This window comes from Nylanderia fulva, unplaced genomic scaffold, assembly GCF_048542155.1.
Source record: "Nylanderia fulva isolate GAGA-0341 unplaced genomic scaffold, ASM4854215v1 Scaffold21, whole genome shotgun sequence".
NCBI classification, from domain to species: Eukaryota; Metazoa; Arthropoda; class Insecta; order Hymenoptera; family Formicidae; genus Nylanderia; species Nylanderia fulva.
Genome location: NW_028190275.1, coordinates 3,021,595 through 3,039,763, shown reverse-complemented (window position 1 = coordinate 3,039,763; position 18,169 = coordinate 3,021,595). Strand labels below are relative to the sequence as shown.

At 37.8% G+C, this 18,169-nt stretch overlaps 2 protein-coding genes and 1 long non-coding RNA gene across 6 annotated transcripts in view; 2 read left to right on the top strand and 1 right to left on the bottom strand.

The window, feature by feature from the left end:
• LOC114940505 (uncharacterized) overlaps positions 1-12,838 on the bottom strand; it is a 32,088-nt gene extending 19,250 nt beyond the window's left edge. The window contains exons 1-3 of the long non-coding RNA XR_003821466.2: positions 11,553-12,838; positions 11,330-11,407; positions 11,175-11,204 (exon numbers count right to left, since the gene is read on the bottom strand). This is a non-coding gene — a long non-coding RNA (uncharacterized LOC114940505). The remainder of the gene's footprint in view (positions 1-11,174; positions 11,205-11,329; positions 11,408-11,552) is intronic.
• Positions 646-10,786, top strand: LOC114940499 (bestrophin-4). 4 transcript variants are annotated; one of them, XM_029315206.2, is made up of 11 exons: positions 646-835; positions 3,246-3,607; positions 3,837-4,410; positions 5,747-6,067; positions 6,499-6,832; positions 6,980-7,201; positions 7,668-7,957; positions 8,055-8,090; positions 8,269-8,489; positions 8,579-8,858; positions 9,306-10,786. In XM_029315206.2, the coding sequence occupies exons 3-11, from the start codon at positions 4,340-4,342 to the stop codon at positions 9,625-9,627; spliced, it is 2,097 nt and encodes a 698-aa protein (XP_029171039.2). In that variant the 5' UTR covers positions 646-835; positions 3,246-3,607; positions 3,837-4,339; the 3' UTR covers positions 9,628-10,786. The 4 variants fall into 4 exon arrangements, with proteins under 4 accessions (XP_029171039.2, XP_029171040.2, XP_029171038.2 ...); XM_029315207.2 differs by having other exon boundaries at positions 3,246-3,995; positions 4,064-4,410; XM_029315205.2 differs by having other exon boundaries at positions 3,246-4,410.
• A 1,069-nt stretch (positions 12,839-13,907) lies between the features above and the next one.
• The window catches only part of jing (AE binding protein 2 jing), a 118,110-nt gene continuing 113,848 nt past the window's right edge, over positions 13,908-18,169 (top strand). The window contains 1 exon segment of the mRNA XM_085482568.1: positions 13,908-15,270. Within this exon segment, the coding sequence (XP_085338694.1) occupies positions 14,180-15,270 (1,091 nt within the window). The 5' untranslated portion in view covers positions 13,908-14,179.

Sequence of the window (18,169 nt, the reverse complement as noted above, 5' to 3'; positions counted from 1 at the left end):
CGCGAAACTGCACCTAAGGAATAATGAAAAAAAACAAACAAATTAAAGCTGCACTGTATCAGAATTCATTTATAATTAATTAGCGCCTATATAAAGTATAAATTCGCGCGCTTTGGATGTTCACATTTTTAATAAATCAACGAGTCTTTTATATATTTAGTTTCTCTCGACTCTCAGAAAGGCATTAATGACATCACTGCAACGTTATAAATACTGTTTACAAACACTTATTTCATAGGATCAGAATAGCAAAAACATGAGTTTTTTTTTATTATAAAAAACGATATTTTATGATCTGAATTGGATCTTGTTAATGAAGATATGAGATATAATATATATAGTCAAAAATTAATCATTCTGTTTTAAAAGTATCAATTTTTCAAGTAAGACAAAAAAACAAGATTTTTATAGAATCTCATTTCTTATCAAACTTTTTTTACATATTTAATTATTGTTCGCAACATCAAGGTGAACACTTCAATTATTTCCACGTAAGCGCTTAAAAATCAATGAAAAAAAAATGCGTGAGCATTCCAAGCGTATTTATTCAAAATAGCTAAACACAGGCGGATTCGATTGAGCACCACTGACTCATGCGGAAATGCGAGGACGAAATAGAAGGGATGGATCAGAGAGGGCGAAGGTGGAGAGTCCAGGGAATGGCGTGCTGCGGCATGCTGCCGCTCTGCCGCTTCAGTACTGGCTGATCAGGCGGTATTCGTTCATGTGCTTGACGCGAATGTCCTCTCGCAGTTATGTATCCGGCCTGTCACACGTGTGTCATTCGGTAAAATGACATTTGCCGCATATCCGCGAGCGCGAATTGATCTAAGAGGTAAGTGTGTAAGAGACGCGAAAAATCAACATCAAAAGATTCTATTCCGCTAACGTTACCTCTGTCTACCTCTCTTTGTTCCGTGAATGCAATTCGTTCCGTTTGTGCTGAAAACTATATGTATGTATACTACGACTTTCCTTAACGATCTTTCTCTTCCCTCAAGCTTCTAGTAAAATGTTTGACATTGTGTTTAACTTTTGTAATCACATGTATATTTTAATTGAACGTAAAAATATATACAACTGCGTGTTGATTCTAAGCGAATTTATACAGTGTTAATGCGAATAATAATGCATTTTATGGATTGCATCTGTCTACGATAGATAATTGCACGCGAGGTCCAAGGTCGAAAATTGCACGACAGCTGATCTGCAGCAGTGTCACTCGATATAACGCATATATGCCCTAAATTCTTCCATCTAATATTTCATTTCGCGGAAGCGACGTTAATAAGCCACGTTATTAAAATGATTCAAAGAGTAATTGTAATGCGTTTAATTCGACGTTTAATAGCGTGCGATAAGATATACCTCCTCGTTGCCTCGCAAAATACGAATCAATATGTATGCAATTAACTCGAAAACAATTTTACTCTATCGCGACTATGTGCATGTGTTACATATTACACTGCAATTTTTAGTTTTCTTTATATTATCATTTGTACTTTCGACAACACACGTGATCGCGTTTTTATAAACTGAAAAAATTGTTGTGTGAGTAAACCTTTCAACTAGAATAATATTTTATTAATTGAACATATAAAAATATTTAAATTAATATATTAAATCTAATAAAACGTGCACTGTGTGTGTTAAATTCATTGTGTTAAATTTCAACTAATTTGAGTTATTTTTAACCATCCCTATAGGTCGCCAATGCTCCTACTCAATATGTTGTTAATTTAATTAAAACAATGGAGTTAAATAATTTAATTAAAAAAATGTGTTAAATTTGACTAAAATTTAGTTTATTATTTACTAATGTATAAGTTAATGTAACCCTTTGACTTAATAGAAAAGGATTTTAACTATATATACTTTTTGTTAAAATAATAAATTTGAAACATATGGTAGTTAAACAAATTGAACTCAAGAAATTGGTTTAAATTCAATCCTTTCATATTTAACAGTGTGTATTTGACTTCATATTAATATATATATATGTTCAATTAACAAAATAGTAATTTAGTTGAAAAGTTTAGTCAACTCTCTAAATTTCTTGGAATTAAAACTGAACAATCTCATTCCAAAAGAGTGGAATTTTACTCCAAGAGAGTGGAATCTTACTCTTTTGGAGTAAAATTCCATTCTTTTGGAATGAATAAATTGTTCGGTTTTTACTCTAAGAAATTTAGAGAGAAGTTAATCATTTTTTTTTTAGTGTAACGAGTGAAGTTTTGTGTCGCTAATAGAATCGCGAATTTATAATTGAAATTTAATTTAGAAAACTTCCTGCACAAATATATGTATCCTTCTTGCATTAGTCGTATATATTAATTAAAATGACCTATATAGATACTATATATTATATATATATATATATATATATATATATATATATATATATATAAATTGTATGAATTTTAAAAATATTAGTGGTGATCCCTAGTTAATGTATTGCTTTAAAATCTATATAAGAATAATATTTAACGTTAAGTGACGCGATGATGACGTTTTACACATGTAGGCGTACGACCGTAACACTTTCGGTATCTCGTCACGTTATAGTGACATCACTGGGAAACTCGCGTTCGCGATATACGTTCGAGGATTGACTGACTAACGCAATCTTGTCGACGAGACGCGTCGATGAACGTATCGCAACATACTCGTGATAACACGCCTTCAAATTGATAACGATGATAATGCACGCGGTAGCGAGTGGAACATGACGACATATGTATATGCTTCCGCAAAAATAGATTAAAGAGATCGAGGGAGAGCGAAAGTAAATATAATTACGCAAATGGATTTCATGTCATTCGAGATTGTATTAAGCGACATAGAAAATTAAATTAGAAAAGTCAAGACACCGTACATCCTCTTCCTCTCTCTATTAATTAAAAACCTCCTACACACAACTACTGTACGTGTATTGATCCTTTCCGGTCGCGCGATAACTGCAACGATGCAATTCAATGTCGATTTGCACTGGCTTTTTTGGAATTTTTAAAATTTTGCTCATTATTTACTTTAGTATCAATTAAAGAAAAATTTATTATTAAATTTTTTCTCTTTTAGATTGTGATAAATATTATATTCTTTCGTAAGAAAGAAAATAGAGAGACATTTTAATATTTGTAAACTGATTTTAAATATCCTCCTATCAAGAAAAACAGAAAATAAGTTACAATTTAATCGAAGTAATCTTCATACATCTCTTTTAATTCATGGATTCTTTTTTTCAGATTGGAAATTTATGTCAAGAAGATTAAAGGAACGGACTATCTGTGCTTGATTGGTATCAGTTGCGTGATGAAATCTCCATCCTATAATTGGGAAAATGAGCGGCTCAACACTTGTGCGAATAAATCTTTTGATATACATTGCGATAACAGTGCCCTTGATGTAGACGACCTTTGATGTTACGTGAACCATACATCAAAGAGTCTCAAACAAATCAAGTTCCTGTTTTAGATTCACCGTTTCAAATCTAATGTTTGTCCGTGAGAAAATTATCGAGGTATTTCTATGAAAACAACATTGTAACGAAAAGATGTTCAAGATGCACGATTCTTGACAAAGAGAAAGATTGCTAATTAGAAAATAGGTAAAATAAAATAATAAAATTTCACGATATATCATAAAAGATATCTAGGACAAACGAAAGTATAATGAAAGTAAATCGATGAAATCAAAAATCCTATACGATTATTTTCTTGAGACAATAAATTCTTACGAGTCACGTGCGTAAATTCATATGGTGTGAGAATTTATGACTGTTAAAACTTGATAACATATGATAAACGTCATCGATAATAACATGTGATATATTTTAGTGCGACCAAGAGAGTAAAAATGATTTCACACCGTTCAAGTTCATCTCGCATCATCGACCAAGAGGCGAATATACTTACGTTAGCGAAGAAGTGAGGAAAAAGGACAATAGATCGAACAATAGTTCCATTGACAGAGTCGATTCACGCGAAACGCGTAAAGTGCGTTTTATTAGAACTAACGAGTTTGTGCCTCGCGTTATTCTACAGCTTACATAATCACGTCACAGGCGGATCAATCGTGTGTCAACGATGACCTTGACGGTCTCTTATCCGTGGATCGCGGACTCGAATGCATCAAGGAAGCGGGTGATGATGCCGAAGAGGAGTTAACGCCGTTCGCGATTACGCGAATATTCGCTCGATTATAACTTTGACAACATCTCTCGGATACTTCTCGAAGATGTCACGAATTGCCTGTAGGCAAAAGCAGGAATATAGTACGAGAAGTTGATTCGAAGATAAAGAGAGAAAGAGAATCACGTGGAAGAAGCATCAGTTGAAAGATGACGGTCAGCTACACCGCTGAAGTAGCCACTTGCAGAGGCCTCGGTTGCTTCCCCAAGTTGCTGCTTAGGTGAGATAAAATTTTTGATTATCTTTCGTAAGGTCATTTAAAATGTAAAGATAATTGTCAATATAAACTTGATAATGTTATCAAGAATGAGAATTTTGAGATTGCTTTTCTACGAATTTTTGTTATTCAAATTATTGAAAATTATTATTTACTATCATACATATCTGACAATGAGATATTAATTTCTTTTCATGTTATATTTATAATATTTTTATTTTATTTCTTTGCGATGTTTATATTTTAGTTCTCTGCATTTCTACTTTTATTTCTTGATGCGATATTATTAGAGATATTAATAAAAATCCGGGGCAAATTGGAAAATAGCATATCTTTTAATCATTGTGTGTAAAATTTTTATTTAAACAAATAGATGTATAAAGATGTAAAAATTTCATTTTTTATTTTAAATAATTTATCGAAATTAAATCTTGGTAACATGCACGTGCATCTGATTATTTAGATTTAGAATATTATTATTTTTTTATTTTAAACATCTTTCATAATTTTTGATTGATTTTATTATTAAAAATATATATTTTTAACAAAAAAACTTGTCCATATATTTAAATAAAAATTTTACATAATATTAAAAACTATTCTAAAGCATTCTAAAAATATTCTATTAATATTGAACCTGTTAACTATAATGCGTATAATTGCTTACAATATTTCTCATATTTATATTATTTTTCATGTAAATTTTTGCTATCTCTTTATCTTTTTTATTAATGCAATTGCAGAAAAATTTTTTTCAGAAATATAATGAAATACTTTCTGTCTCCGTTTAATCATTCGTCTGCATTTAATCATTTTACATAAAACATTTACATTTTACTGACTTAAATCTGAAAATTTAGAAAAAGTCACAATGACATTCACGAGCAAGCTGTGTCCTTGAGAAAAGACTATTCACTGTAAATTATATTGGAATATTTCCAATCGCAAATAACAGATGACGACACATTTTCAACGTCTGTTTGCATAAAAATACGACACTTCGTCATCCAAAATTGACATACTACTTTAAACATGATTCTATTCGTATAGAAAGAGACTAAAATATAGTCTCTACTCATAACTCGTAAGCAGAATTATTGACTTTCGGCTCGATAATGGTTACGCGATAATACAACGTTATATGTCGGATATATGTATTAATGTGTAATTGTTTTAAATTAAAATATTTTGACTGGTTTGCCAGATGTTAAAGTGCACTATCTTTAGAACTTTTGTGTACTCGCCAAGTCGCGATTTCACAGATATCATCTCGAGTCTCGTATCTCTTTCCCATGACAGATGTTTGGTTCTCATTTACAAATTACACGATTTGTTTCAGATGGCGAGCGAGTATTTACAAACTCGTCTGGCTCGACCTATCACTCTTCCTCTTCATCTACTATTCACTGTCTGGCGTCTACCGATTACTATTAAACGACGAGCAGAAGAAGACGTTCGAATCTGTGGTGGCGTATTGCAATGAGTTCAGCGATCTAATACCGGTTTCGTTTATCCTGGGTTTCTATGTCACTATTGTGATGACCAGATGGTGGAATCAATATTTAGCGATTCCATGGCCTGATTCCATTGCGGTCTTTGTATCAGCCACAATACATGGAAACGACGAGCGCGGTCGCCTAATGCGTCGTACGATCCTTAGGTATAACGTAAAGTAGTTATAACTAACTTGCAGTTAGAGAGCAATCAATGTCAGAGAGAAAGAAAGTCACATGACAATTCTTCTAATCGATAATAGAATATGATCAATTTGATATAATCTTCTTTGCAAAGTATTATACATATAATTTATTTTGAATCCATTTAAATATTTTATATAAGTAATTATACGTTTTATCGTGTTTAGAGAAAATTTGGTTAAAAAGTAAAAGCTAAGACGTGTGTTCTTATTGCAAAATATACATTCAATTTATTTTGAATTTATTAAATATTGTATATAAGTAATATATTTCTATCGCGTGTTTAGAGAGAAAAATTCAAAAAAAGTAGAAGCTAAGGTCTATGTGTTCTTATTGTAAAAATAAAAAATGATTCTACACAGATTTGATTAAGAAATAAATTTTATCATTCCAGGTACGTGTGCGTCTGTCTGACAATAGTCCTAACAAATGTCGCGCCGCGAGTAAAGAAGAGATTTCCCACCTTGGAGCATTTCGTGGACAGCGGTCTGCTACTGGATAACGAACTATCGATATTTCAAAGTCTGAACGTGAAATTTCCGAAGCCGAGCAAGCATTGGCTGCCGATAGTTTGGGCTACGAGTATCGTAACCCGCGCTCGGAAGGAAGGTCGAATACGCGATGACTTCGCAGTCAAGACTCTCATCGATGAGCTCAACAAATTTCGAGGATTGTGCGGCACTATTTTACACTACGACACAATCAGTGTCCCGTTAGTCTACACTCAGGTGGATATAAGTAGTTTTTAAAGTTGATAAAAAGTAGCGAAAAGCGTACATAGACACATCATTTAATAAATATGTATGTAAGAGAATCGCGTACTTTATTATAAGTTTGTTTCATATCTCAGAGAGTTTCAAATTTTACCTTTTCAGGTCGTCACACTAGCTGTTTATACCTACTTCCTAACTTGCGTAATGGGTCGTCAATGGATTCAAAAGTCAAACTCGATTATCGATCTGTACTTCCCGGTATTCACGACGTTGCAGTTTTTTTTCTACATGGGCTGGTTAAAAGTAGCCGAGACACTGATTAATCCATTCGGCGAGGACGACGACGATTTCGAAGTAAATTGGTTAATCGACCGCAATTTGCAAGTAAGAGTTGCTTTTTCATCGTACCTCTTTCTCTCTCTCTGTCTCTTTTATCTCTCTTTTTCAACATTTATCTAAATTTACGAATTAACAAATTTAACAATTTTATATAAATTTAACGTATAAGACGGGCAACAAGAGCCAAATCGCGGATGACAATGCGTTATCCTAACGAAACTAAATAATTTTTCGTTAGAATTTGGTGCCTTGTGCACCGGTATTTAATTCTAACGAAAAATTATTTAGTTTCGTTAGGATAACGCATTGTCATCCGCGATTTGGCTCTTGTTGCCCGTCTTATACGTTAAATTTATATTTATATTACAGAGCCTTGTTAAAACTCTTATATTTAACAATTTTATTTTTTTCGTTTACTTATTACAATTAAATATGCGGACTCGGAGAAAGAAAATTATTTTTATAACGAAATATTGAACTACAAATTTAATGACATTCGTTCTCTTTTAAGGTAAGCTATTTGATCGTCGACGAGATGCATCACGACCATCCGGAACTCATACGCGATCAGTACTGGGACGAAATATTCCCCATGGAACTCCCGTATACTGCTGCGGCGCAACCCGAGGCACATCCTGAGCATTCGACAGCCGGCATACAATTGTCGCCCGCGCAACAAGAATTGCAACCGTCATCGGTTAAAATTGAGGATCTAGCACCAGACGAGCAGAAATTCACCTCTGAGATTGCCGATGACGCGGCATCGGGGATACACTTTATCGCGAGCGGAAAAATTTCCCGGTAAACGCAAATTGTCCAATTTTGTCAATAATATTTTATTAAAATTTGAAAGAAAATATTGTTTACTGACGCGTCATTATTTTTAATGCGAAATTAGAAATGGTACTACAGAGAGTACTGAGAGATTAGTAAGGTAACTTTTATCTCTATAACATTTCACAATAGATTAGTCTAATATAGCGATATGCAATATATATATATATATATATATTAATAAAATTGAATTTTTAGAAATATAGCGATTATGAATGTAAAAGTAGATATGATAGCAATCGAGTATTTATTCTAAGTTTCCATTCTGATTTTTTTAGAAGTGCCAGTAGAGTGAGTAATCGAGAGCGCAACCTCAGTACCGGTTCAACTCCTAGCAACTTGGGTGGCTCGCTCCAAAGAATAAACAGCGTTACCAGCGTACTTAAGAGATTTTTTAGCAAAGAAGACAGACCGGACGGAAATGTGTCGAGTGGCACTAAAACTCCGGCGAAGATTACGAACTCAAGTTCGGCAGCTTCATTGCAAATACGACCACCCGGTATGTTTGTTATTGAATTTAAGTTAAAACGATGATAATTCGCGGGAAATTGTGAAATCAAGATAGAATACAAATGTAAATGATCGCAGGTCCGAGTGGTTCCATGAGGATAGGTGTTATCGAAGAGGTGGACGAGCAAATGACGCTTACATCGTTACGGCAATCAAATGATAACAATAGACCCCATGTACAAAGTATATTCGCACAAGGCCCGCCGCCGCCTAGTGATCCCGTTGACGTTCCTGGAGCCAAGACGTTTAGTAAGCGCGAAGTATTCTCCAGGAGCGCACCTGCACGAGGAGGAGTCTTAACAATAGCTGGTAGTAGCGTGGAATCTGGAGCCATCCGCGAAAGGACGAACACTTTAAGGTAATTAATAATTTAACAATACACTCAAAAAATTATTAAATTAATAAATATTTATTTCAATATACTGCCTAATAAATCATTTATTTGAAATAAATAAATTTTATTTGTTTTGAAAAGAATTTTCTTACATCAAATCAATATTATTATATAGTTTCAAATAAATGATTTATTTGGCAGTATTGAAATAAATATTTATTCGAATTCAATAAATTTTTTTAGTGTAGATCTTTGAAATACAGAGAGACATTCGGTGATTTTTCAATAATTTGTAAATATACGTAAACCAATGAAAATTTATTCGAAATAAATTAGATATACTCAAAATGTTTTCTTATAGAATTCAATTTGCATAGAAACTTGGATATCATTGAGAATAAATTTTGTTCAAACTGCATTTTAATTATGTATAAAATTTCGAAGGATTTTATCTTTATTAAAAAATTTCAGGACACAAGAGTCCACACAATCGGCGCGATCGAGCATCACCTACGAGCCGGCGAGTTATGCCGGTAGTGGAATAAACGATGATCTACCCAGCACCGCAAGCTCGTCATGTTCCAGCGACAATTCCGTGAACGAATTTACGAAACTGAAAACCGAAAGGAAGAAAGAGAGACGTAATCGCAAGCTCGCTCGAAGTCTCAGCGGACATGCTAGTACATTTAATCAATCGAAAAGCCTTCCCGATTCGGAGGCTTTTTTGCTGGCGGAATTAGCGGACGCGTCACGACGCAGTATGAAGGACAACGACCGCGACGAACAGTTTTAGAAAGATATCTCGCTATTTTTACATCGAAGTTTTTCACGACTGGCCTAAGTAAGCCTAAATATCCTAACAAGAAATCGGATAGAGTAACGCAACTATGTATTACCGCACATAAGTGCTAGATTTTTTACGTGTTTTCTATGTACTTACAATTATTGAAACAATATCTCGTGAAAAACAATTCATAATTGTGTTGTCATCATTCAAAACAAAGCGCTGGTGATAAAAATTATATATAAATCAGTTGCAATTTTTATGAAATCAGCTTTAACCTTAGGAAAGTTTAGAAATTGATAAAAATGTTGATAAATGGAGATAAATATTTATATTTATACATATTCATATATAAATATTTATATATGTATTTATGTAAATATATATATATAACTTATATAATATATATATATGTATACTACAATATATATTATTCTATATATATATATATATATATATATTACATATATACATATATATTTTATATATGTATATGCGTGTATATATAACGCAGTAGCACTATTGTGTGATAGCTTCTCGCACAAGCAACAGAAGTAAAAAGCAACAGCAAAAAATATTTCATAGTTTTTAAATGAGAAATGAAAAATCTCGTATCTTTTAATATAAAACATGTATATAGTAAAAACATTTAATTTTAACTATATAATTACGTAAGGTGTACATTGGATACACACGTAAAGAACAAAACGTACAAAATTTTCTCGAATAAATGAGAAAATGTAAAAAAACTGTAAAAGTCCTATCAATGAAAATGTATCAATTCTTAATCAATATATTTGATTAAAGAAATTGCAAAACTGGAACGCATCGCCTTTGAAAATTAATAATAAAGAGGAGTATTTAATTTTAATTCTAAATTTACGTAAAAAAGTTAAATACAGATTTGTCTAATTAAGATCTGTCTAACTTATAAACTTTATATTTAAATTTTGTATTCAATTTTTTTATTTTGTGTGATTTAATTTTGAAGCGTTTCATCTCCCAGTATTACACATAGATATAATCTTCTGGATGTATACACAAACAACCTGTTGACTATTGTCATTGTTGATTCAACATTCCACGATATACACGATTTGTTACGATGCTCGTAAATAAGCCATTTGTTTTCAGTATTATTAAAATAAAGTATTTTCGATAAGATAAACATTGTTTTCTCCTTTATTAGAATATAAGCATAAAATCTTTTACGTTTTTTGGTCATATCACGAACTGGGTGAATATTGTTCTTATTATTAGTTCTTGAATTGATGAAAGAGGGAAATTATAATTCTTAACAACATGAATCGAAATTAATTTTTGGAAATACTGAAGGAGAGCTTTGTGATTTTGCTGGAACTTTAGAATATTATGTATTTTTGTGTATAAAACACGAATCATAAATTAATAATTGTCGCTTTTAACTAGAAAAAAATTACAGTGGCCTTCGCCCCTTTCTCCATAGGGGGCGAATTTTAATTTTTGATTCAGTAAGATCGGGAAAGATATTCACAAAGTTATTACCAAAAATTTCAGTAAAAATTGATGAGACTCACCGATACGATGCGCAGCAGCGGAGTTGTAATCTGTAAAATATAAATACATGGAAATTAAACAGTGAAATTTAAAATAATTGATATTAAATAAAGCCTAAATAAAAAAATAAATAAATAATAGTATAATAATAAAATAAATAATAAAAAATATTTACCTTATAGTTGCTCCGCCGTTGCTCGATGCTATCCTTCTTCTCTCTTCTCTTCTTCCCTTTTCCTCTCTTCTTGTTCTCCTGTGTAAACATAAAACAAATATTATATGTATATAATACAATCTATTAAAAAATATGCACAAAAATGTACTTTGCAATTTCGAGTATATTTATTTTAAAGTAAAATAAAAAATAATAAATAATATTAACAAAATAAATGATTTACCATATAGTTGTCCGATGCCACCCTGGATCTCCTCCTCGTAGAAGACGCACTTGCACTCGCGTTATTTTTTTTCGTTCGCGAAACGCGGCGACGCCCGGATTTTAATTAATTATCACATTTTCGACGCGTTTTGGGAGAGCTTATTTGCATTCGAATAAAATCGATGCTCCGTTTTCGCGTAGCCGTTGTTTTTCAAGACCACTTATCGAACGACGATGACGACTTCCTTCGCGACGCACTCAGGAGTCGCCGATATTCTCGAATTGACCACTATACCATTCGCTTCACTATTCTACATTTCACTGAATATTGAGAAATAATAATGGCAATATGGCGGTGCGACCGTGTCGTAGTTGTGTGTGTGCGTGACCGGCGGTTTTTGTAAAAATTACGAGTTAATTCGTCGCGTACCGATATTTCGGACACGATGATTAGAAAATAAGGCCGGAAACGCGCGATCTCCCGCTTAGATTATGAGCGACGACGTCGAAAAACTCGGAAAACTGTCACGTCGCAAGCTCCCGGTAATTCTCGCGATCCGACTTCCGAAACTTTCGGCGGTTCTTGAGTTGTTGCAGAATTGAATCGACCAATTAGAGACCGAGGATTTCTTCGTCCTGATTGGTCGACCAAGACTTGATCGACTAATCGCAGACCGCGAATCTCGTGGTCCTGATTGGTCGACCGGAATTTGTCCACCAATCGGAGACCGAGGATCTCCGTCCTGATTGGTCGAGCAGCGCTTCGCTCTAATCGAATGCATTTCCGAACACAATCTAGATTGCTGCTGCCCTCTGGGTCACTTTCGTATTGTTGGTCACAATCAACGGTCGCGTTTGTCGTCGGTCCGCGAAAATACGAGAGTGTAAGTATTAATTCGTATCTTCACGCCGTTAATTATTGTATAAATTCCGATCGCGTCGCGTGTCCCGACATCGTGATCGCGATCGTACGAGCGAGATTGATCTCGTCGGCCGCGAATCGCGTTCTCTCGCCTTCTCTCACATTCTTTCGAAAAGTCGCGTGACGTCACGGCTCTCACCCGGCTCGAGCCCCCTAAAGTTGGCCGATTTCGCGCGAGTCTACTAGACGTAGCGAATTACCGGGTGCGCTTTCCACGCGAAAATCGCCGGGTTTTTCGGTGTTGTCGCTCGTGATGTGAACGAGAGATTGCGCGTTTCCGGTCTTACTTCCGCATCATCGTGTCGAAATATCGGTACGCGACGAATGAACTCGTAATTCTCGCAAAATTCGCTGCTTGGCTGCAAGTATAGTCGCGCCGCCATGTTGCTATTATATCTTGTTTATTATCAGTCCAGTTGCTCGTCTCTACCAATGTCTCGCAAAAAGTCAGAGTCTAGTCGGAAATATTAGTTAAGAACGAAAAGTACGTATTAGATTCACCGTGTATTATCGACGATCGCGAGTGTATACAGTGCTCGGGAAATGCTCTTTGTTTTGTCTAGCCGGCCGGATTCTCGGAATCGCGTCGAGCGCAAGCGTCCGGGCGTTCTCGGAATTGCCGATTCGAGATCTTTATCTATCCAAAGTTTCGACGATCTTCGACGTTGAAATACGATACGCGCTCGACGCGGAATAATCAGTGAAATAATCTGCGCGATTTCTTCGTCGTCAAATACTCTCTGTGGAATATAAAATAGTTAAGTGTGAAGTGTAGTTCCATTCTGGAATATCGGCGACTCCCGAGTGCGTCGATGAGGCCCTCCGATAAGTGGTCTTGAAAAAAGCGGCGACGCGAGAACGGAGCATCGGTTTAATTCGCGCGCGAATATGCTCTCGCGATTCTCGCGTTTTACCGAAACGCGTTGAAAATGTGATAATTAAAACCCGAGCGTCGCCGCACGTCGCGAACGAAGAAAGTATAACGCGAGTGCAAGTGCGTCTTCTATACGAGGATGAGACCCGGAGTGGCATCGGGCAACGACGGAGCAACCAACTATATGGTAAATAATTTCTATTATTTATTTTATGGATACTTAATTATTTATTATTCTTTCTTCAATCTGAATTAAAAATACTCAAAACTTTTGTCTGCATTATTTTGTAACCTAGATAATATATATTTACTTGTCTTATTTTTACATAGAGGAACAAGAAGGAACGTAAAAAAGAGAGAGGAAGAAAGGAGGCCCGGTAGCATCGGGTATCGGCGGAGCAACTACACGGTAAATAATCGATTATTAATGTGATCACCCCATTATTTGCGCGTCTGATGTGAGAACACCTTTACTCCTGGCGTGCCGCGCTCGGCCGCCTTCGGGCGCGCTCGGCCGTCTCCGGCGTCGAGGAGTGGGGAGGCAGCGCCGCGGCGCGGCGGCCGGCCCCGCTGCGTAGCAGTGCCAGTTCGTCGGCGAGAGGTGGCGGTACGGGTCGTCGAACGCGGAGAGTGGGAAATAGAAGGGGCTCGCGCTCGCCGAGTCGAGCCGAGCCGAGCCGAGGCCGAGAGTGGTAGTGTGCTGGCGGAGCGTAGGTAACCAGCCAGCGCGTGGTGCAGCGCGACATTGGCTCTTAGCGGTGGCGCGGCTCGTGCGTGCCATAACGGCCGGACACGACACGATCTTACGACAGTAGAGTACACAGTAGTAGTGCGCGCGTTCGTTTACAAGATGGCAGACGACGGTCCGTCCGCGGCGGAGGACGCGACCGCGACAGCGGCGAGCGAACTGGGGGACGGTGATTCTCGCGTGACGAGGGAGCGGCACAAACGCGCGGACGCCACCACGCCGATCGTCACGGCTGCTCCGGGTCAGGAGGCGTCGAGCGACGACCGTCCGCCTCGTACCCATCATCGTCAGCATCAGCATCACTCACCGCGTCATTCTACTTTCCACCGAGCACCACCGCCGTCTCATCATTATCATCGTAACCACTTTAATCATCATCGCGACAGCGACAGCGATCGCATTAGTAACAATCACAACAGTGGTGGTGGTGGTGGTAGTGGTGGTGGTGGTGGTGATTCGTCGTCGTGCGTCGACGCGACTGGGACAGCCGCGAGCGACGACGAGGAGGAGAGCGGCAGCGGTGGTGGCGTCGGCGTCGACGGCAGTGGTAGCGGCGGCGGCGGCGACGACGGCAGGGTCGATCCGTACCACCATCATCGAGACGACGATGTCGAGATCGAGGAGATAGTTCGTAGTGTCGTGTCCGAGGACGACGTCGACGACGACGAGGACGACGATTTTTACGGAGGCAGCGGCGGCGTCGATAGTGACTGCGACGGTGATAGTGGTGGCAGTAGCAGTAGTATTAGTAGTAGGAAAAGTGGTGCTGGTGGTGTCGCGGGAATCATGACCGGTGGCAATAATAATAATAATAATAGTAATAATAGTAATAATAATAATAATAACGCGACGACGCGCGTCGGTGTCGAGGACGCCGACTCGAACGCGGACGGTGGTGCGCCGGAAGTGAACGACCGCGAGGATCGCGACGACGGGAGGAGGAGAGGAGCGAGCGTCGCCGTCGTCTCGACGACGACGACGAGGGAGACGAAACCGATGGCGGACAAGGAAGAGACGAGAGCGATCGCCGAGGACGCCGCCGCGGCTGCGAACAAGGACAACAATCAAGTCGCCACCAGGCATCAGGGAAGCCCGTTCAAGGGACAGGTTAGGATGGCCGAGGACACCCTCGTAGGACCCTGCGGCAAGAAGCGGTGCGCGGATCGATACGACAGCTCCGAGAGCTCTGACAGGTGAGCGAGCGAGACACACCGTGGAAAGAAGAGAGGCGGGAGAAACAGAGAGAGAGAGAGATTTCGCGAGTCGAAAATATATCGATAGAATTAACTTCGACGAGTGTCGCGTCTGGACGACTTCTCCGCTTGAACAATTCGAGAGTATATATGTACTTGGTGAAATTTAATATCGCTACAACAACAAATAATGACGCGCTCGAATCACTTTGTTTCTCGTATCGCGTATCGCGAGTCTTCTCGCGTTACTCTCTCGCTATTAAGTGCATCGTCGTCATCGTCGAGACTCGCTTTCAAGAATTCGAGATCGAGCTCGTTCCATTCGATTTCCGATCGCGAAGCGAGGAGACGAGAGCGATTCGTAATTAACGCTCGGTGACGAGAGTAGAGAGTACATATAGAGAGAGAGAGAGAGAGAGAGAGGAAAGAGAATTCACGCGGGGGTCGTTGTACCGCGGTTACGCGAGCGACGACCGTGTCTGCTGCTGGCCATCCATCCATTCGTCCGTCCGCATTCGATCTCTCTCTCCTTCTCCATCTCTCTCTTTCGACCTCTCTGTGCGCGCCGCGCCGTCGTGTGTTTATAGGTTCGTAGATGCCTGCTATCTGCCATCTCTCTCCTTCTGTCCGTCTCTCTGTTCCTCTTCGCCGTCTCCTCTCCTTGGACCCTTCCATCGGCCGAACGACTGATTATTTTGGTGCATCGCGCGCTTATATCGAGCGCGTCGCCCACTGTTTTCAGCCGCCCGCTGATTAACGCGTCGCTAACTATAAACAGTAACGTGCTTTTGCAATACAATACGAACGCGCGCGCTAAGGTCCCTCTTCCTCTTCCCGATATTAATATGAATCGCGCGAATCGCGCTATTTATAAACAAAGCGGACTTTTGTAACGCGCGCGTCGCACGATCATCCTCGGATTTCTCACGTTTGTTGTTGCTGTGTAATTATGAGGCGCGACTCGAAACTATACTATTATCCATTATGTACGGGGTAATATTGTCGACACGGGTGTGCTTTATCCGAAACGCAAATATGCCAGGAATTTCCAACGCTGGTATTTCCTACAGCGAGGGTAATCAATGACGAGGTACACAGAACGCTTTTTCTTACATCAGACGTTTCCTTTCTCCCTTTTCGATAGTCATCGAATGATTGGCTTTTTTTTTTTTTTTAGTCCGACAATGAGATGCTCGTGTCCGTTTATTGTCGATTATATTAGCCCGTCGAGTCTTTGTAATCATGTGCGAAATTATTCGTATACAAATACGACTGCACTTTTATTTCACCCATTGTTCATTTTCGATGCACGAATTATATGATTTCTACAATGAGTTTAAATAAGGAGCGGACCATTTTCTCAAAATTATATTTTTCAATGAAGGTTTTTAATGTCCCGGCAATCAATTATAATTATGTTTTTTATTTTTTTTATATTAGGTATTATAACATTATATATATATGTATAATATAATTAAATATCTATTAGATATAATTACATGATTGAAGTTATATTATATACTTCCCAAAGAGTCGATTCATGTTTTTTTTTCGCGTTCAGAAAATTTCGCCTGATTTTATCGGTTTTTAGCGATCGGCTCTTTTCCTTTTCTCTCGAGATTTTTACCGATTAACGATATATTATTGTTAGTTTCGCGGGTTCCTAAAAGCAATGTCGATTCTATGCTGTACGTGAGCGCGAGGGAAAACGGGTCGCAATAAAAGTTTAGTGTCCTAACGGTGCTTCGCCGTGGTACACTAAACTCTCGACCGTCGTGTGTCTACATAGAAAGTCTCCATTCCGCCCTTTCCCCTTTTCTCCCCTTTCCTCCCCTTTTCTCGGATAACCGCATTATTGTGCGCGTCCGCGGACGTCTCGGTGACGTTTTCCGGTGCGACAAATTTTCGCCTAATTCTCACGTTCGCGACATGACACGAAGAGCGACGTGATTTTTGCGATCCCGCGTAATTCTGCGTTACACGTGTCCTTTATTACGATGTCTTGTTATGATCGCACGAGACATAGATTATTGTAAACAATTCGCGAACTTTGTTTGATATTTCGACGCTGATCTTTCATCTTTTATTCATTATCCGTTATCTGTCACGTCAACTCTTTTCTGTGATGTGGAATATATTAGAATAAGAAAGAAATTAGAACGCTTAAAAAAATTCTTTAGAGAGAGAAATGTCTCTCGACCGAGAAATTCGGCGAGTTGAAAGATTATTCATTCTTATCAATCTAATTATTAAAGATTTAAAATTTTAATTATTTAATTAGCTGGCGTATCAGCTTTACGTATTTATAATTTATAATGAATGCGATATATTACGAGAGGAAAAGATTGAGAGCGAAAGATTAAGTCACTCTTCTTTTGTGAGTTATCTCAGCGAGTTATCTTCGCCGCGCGCGTTTTCATCTTATTTTTTTATGTATACAAATTTACGGACTGATAACCGAACTCATTGAGATAAACAGTCGACATAGTATTTGCATTTAAAATAGCGGTCGAGTCGAGCTTGCCCGTGTTTTGCATTCCTATGGCGTGCAGACACGTTTACTCACATCTTTTCCTTTACAATAAACAGATTTCTCTGTTTTCTCTTCCCTACTTCTCTCTTTTATTTCTATCTCTTCCTTTTTCGCCTATTTTCGATTGTATACAATGTCCTAAAAAAACAATACTTTTTATCTCAAAACTTTAGACGTAAAAATCGACGTTTTTAAATCCCAACAATATTTACTGCTTCCCGTTGCTTCACGATCGAACATATATATATATTTATATTCGTCGATTTCATTTCGCATGCAGGAAACGTGTAACAAAGTGCAGTTAAAAGAAGCACAGGCTGTCGCAATGTGCTTTGACCCGAGAGAGAGGGGAGTAATTTGCATAAT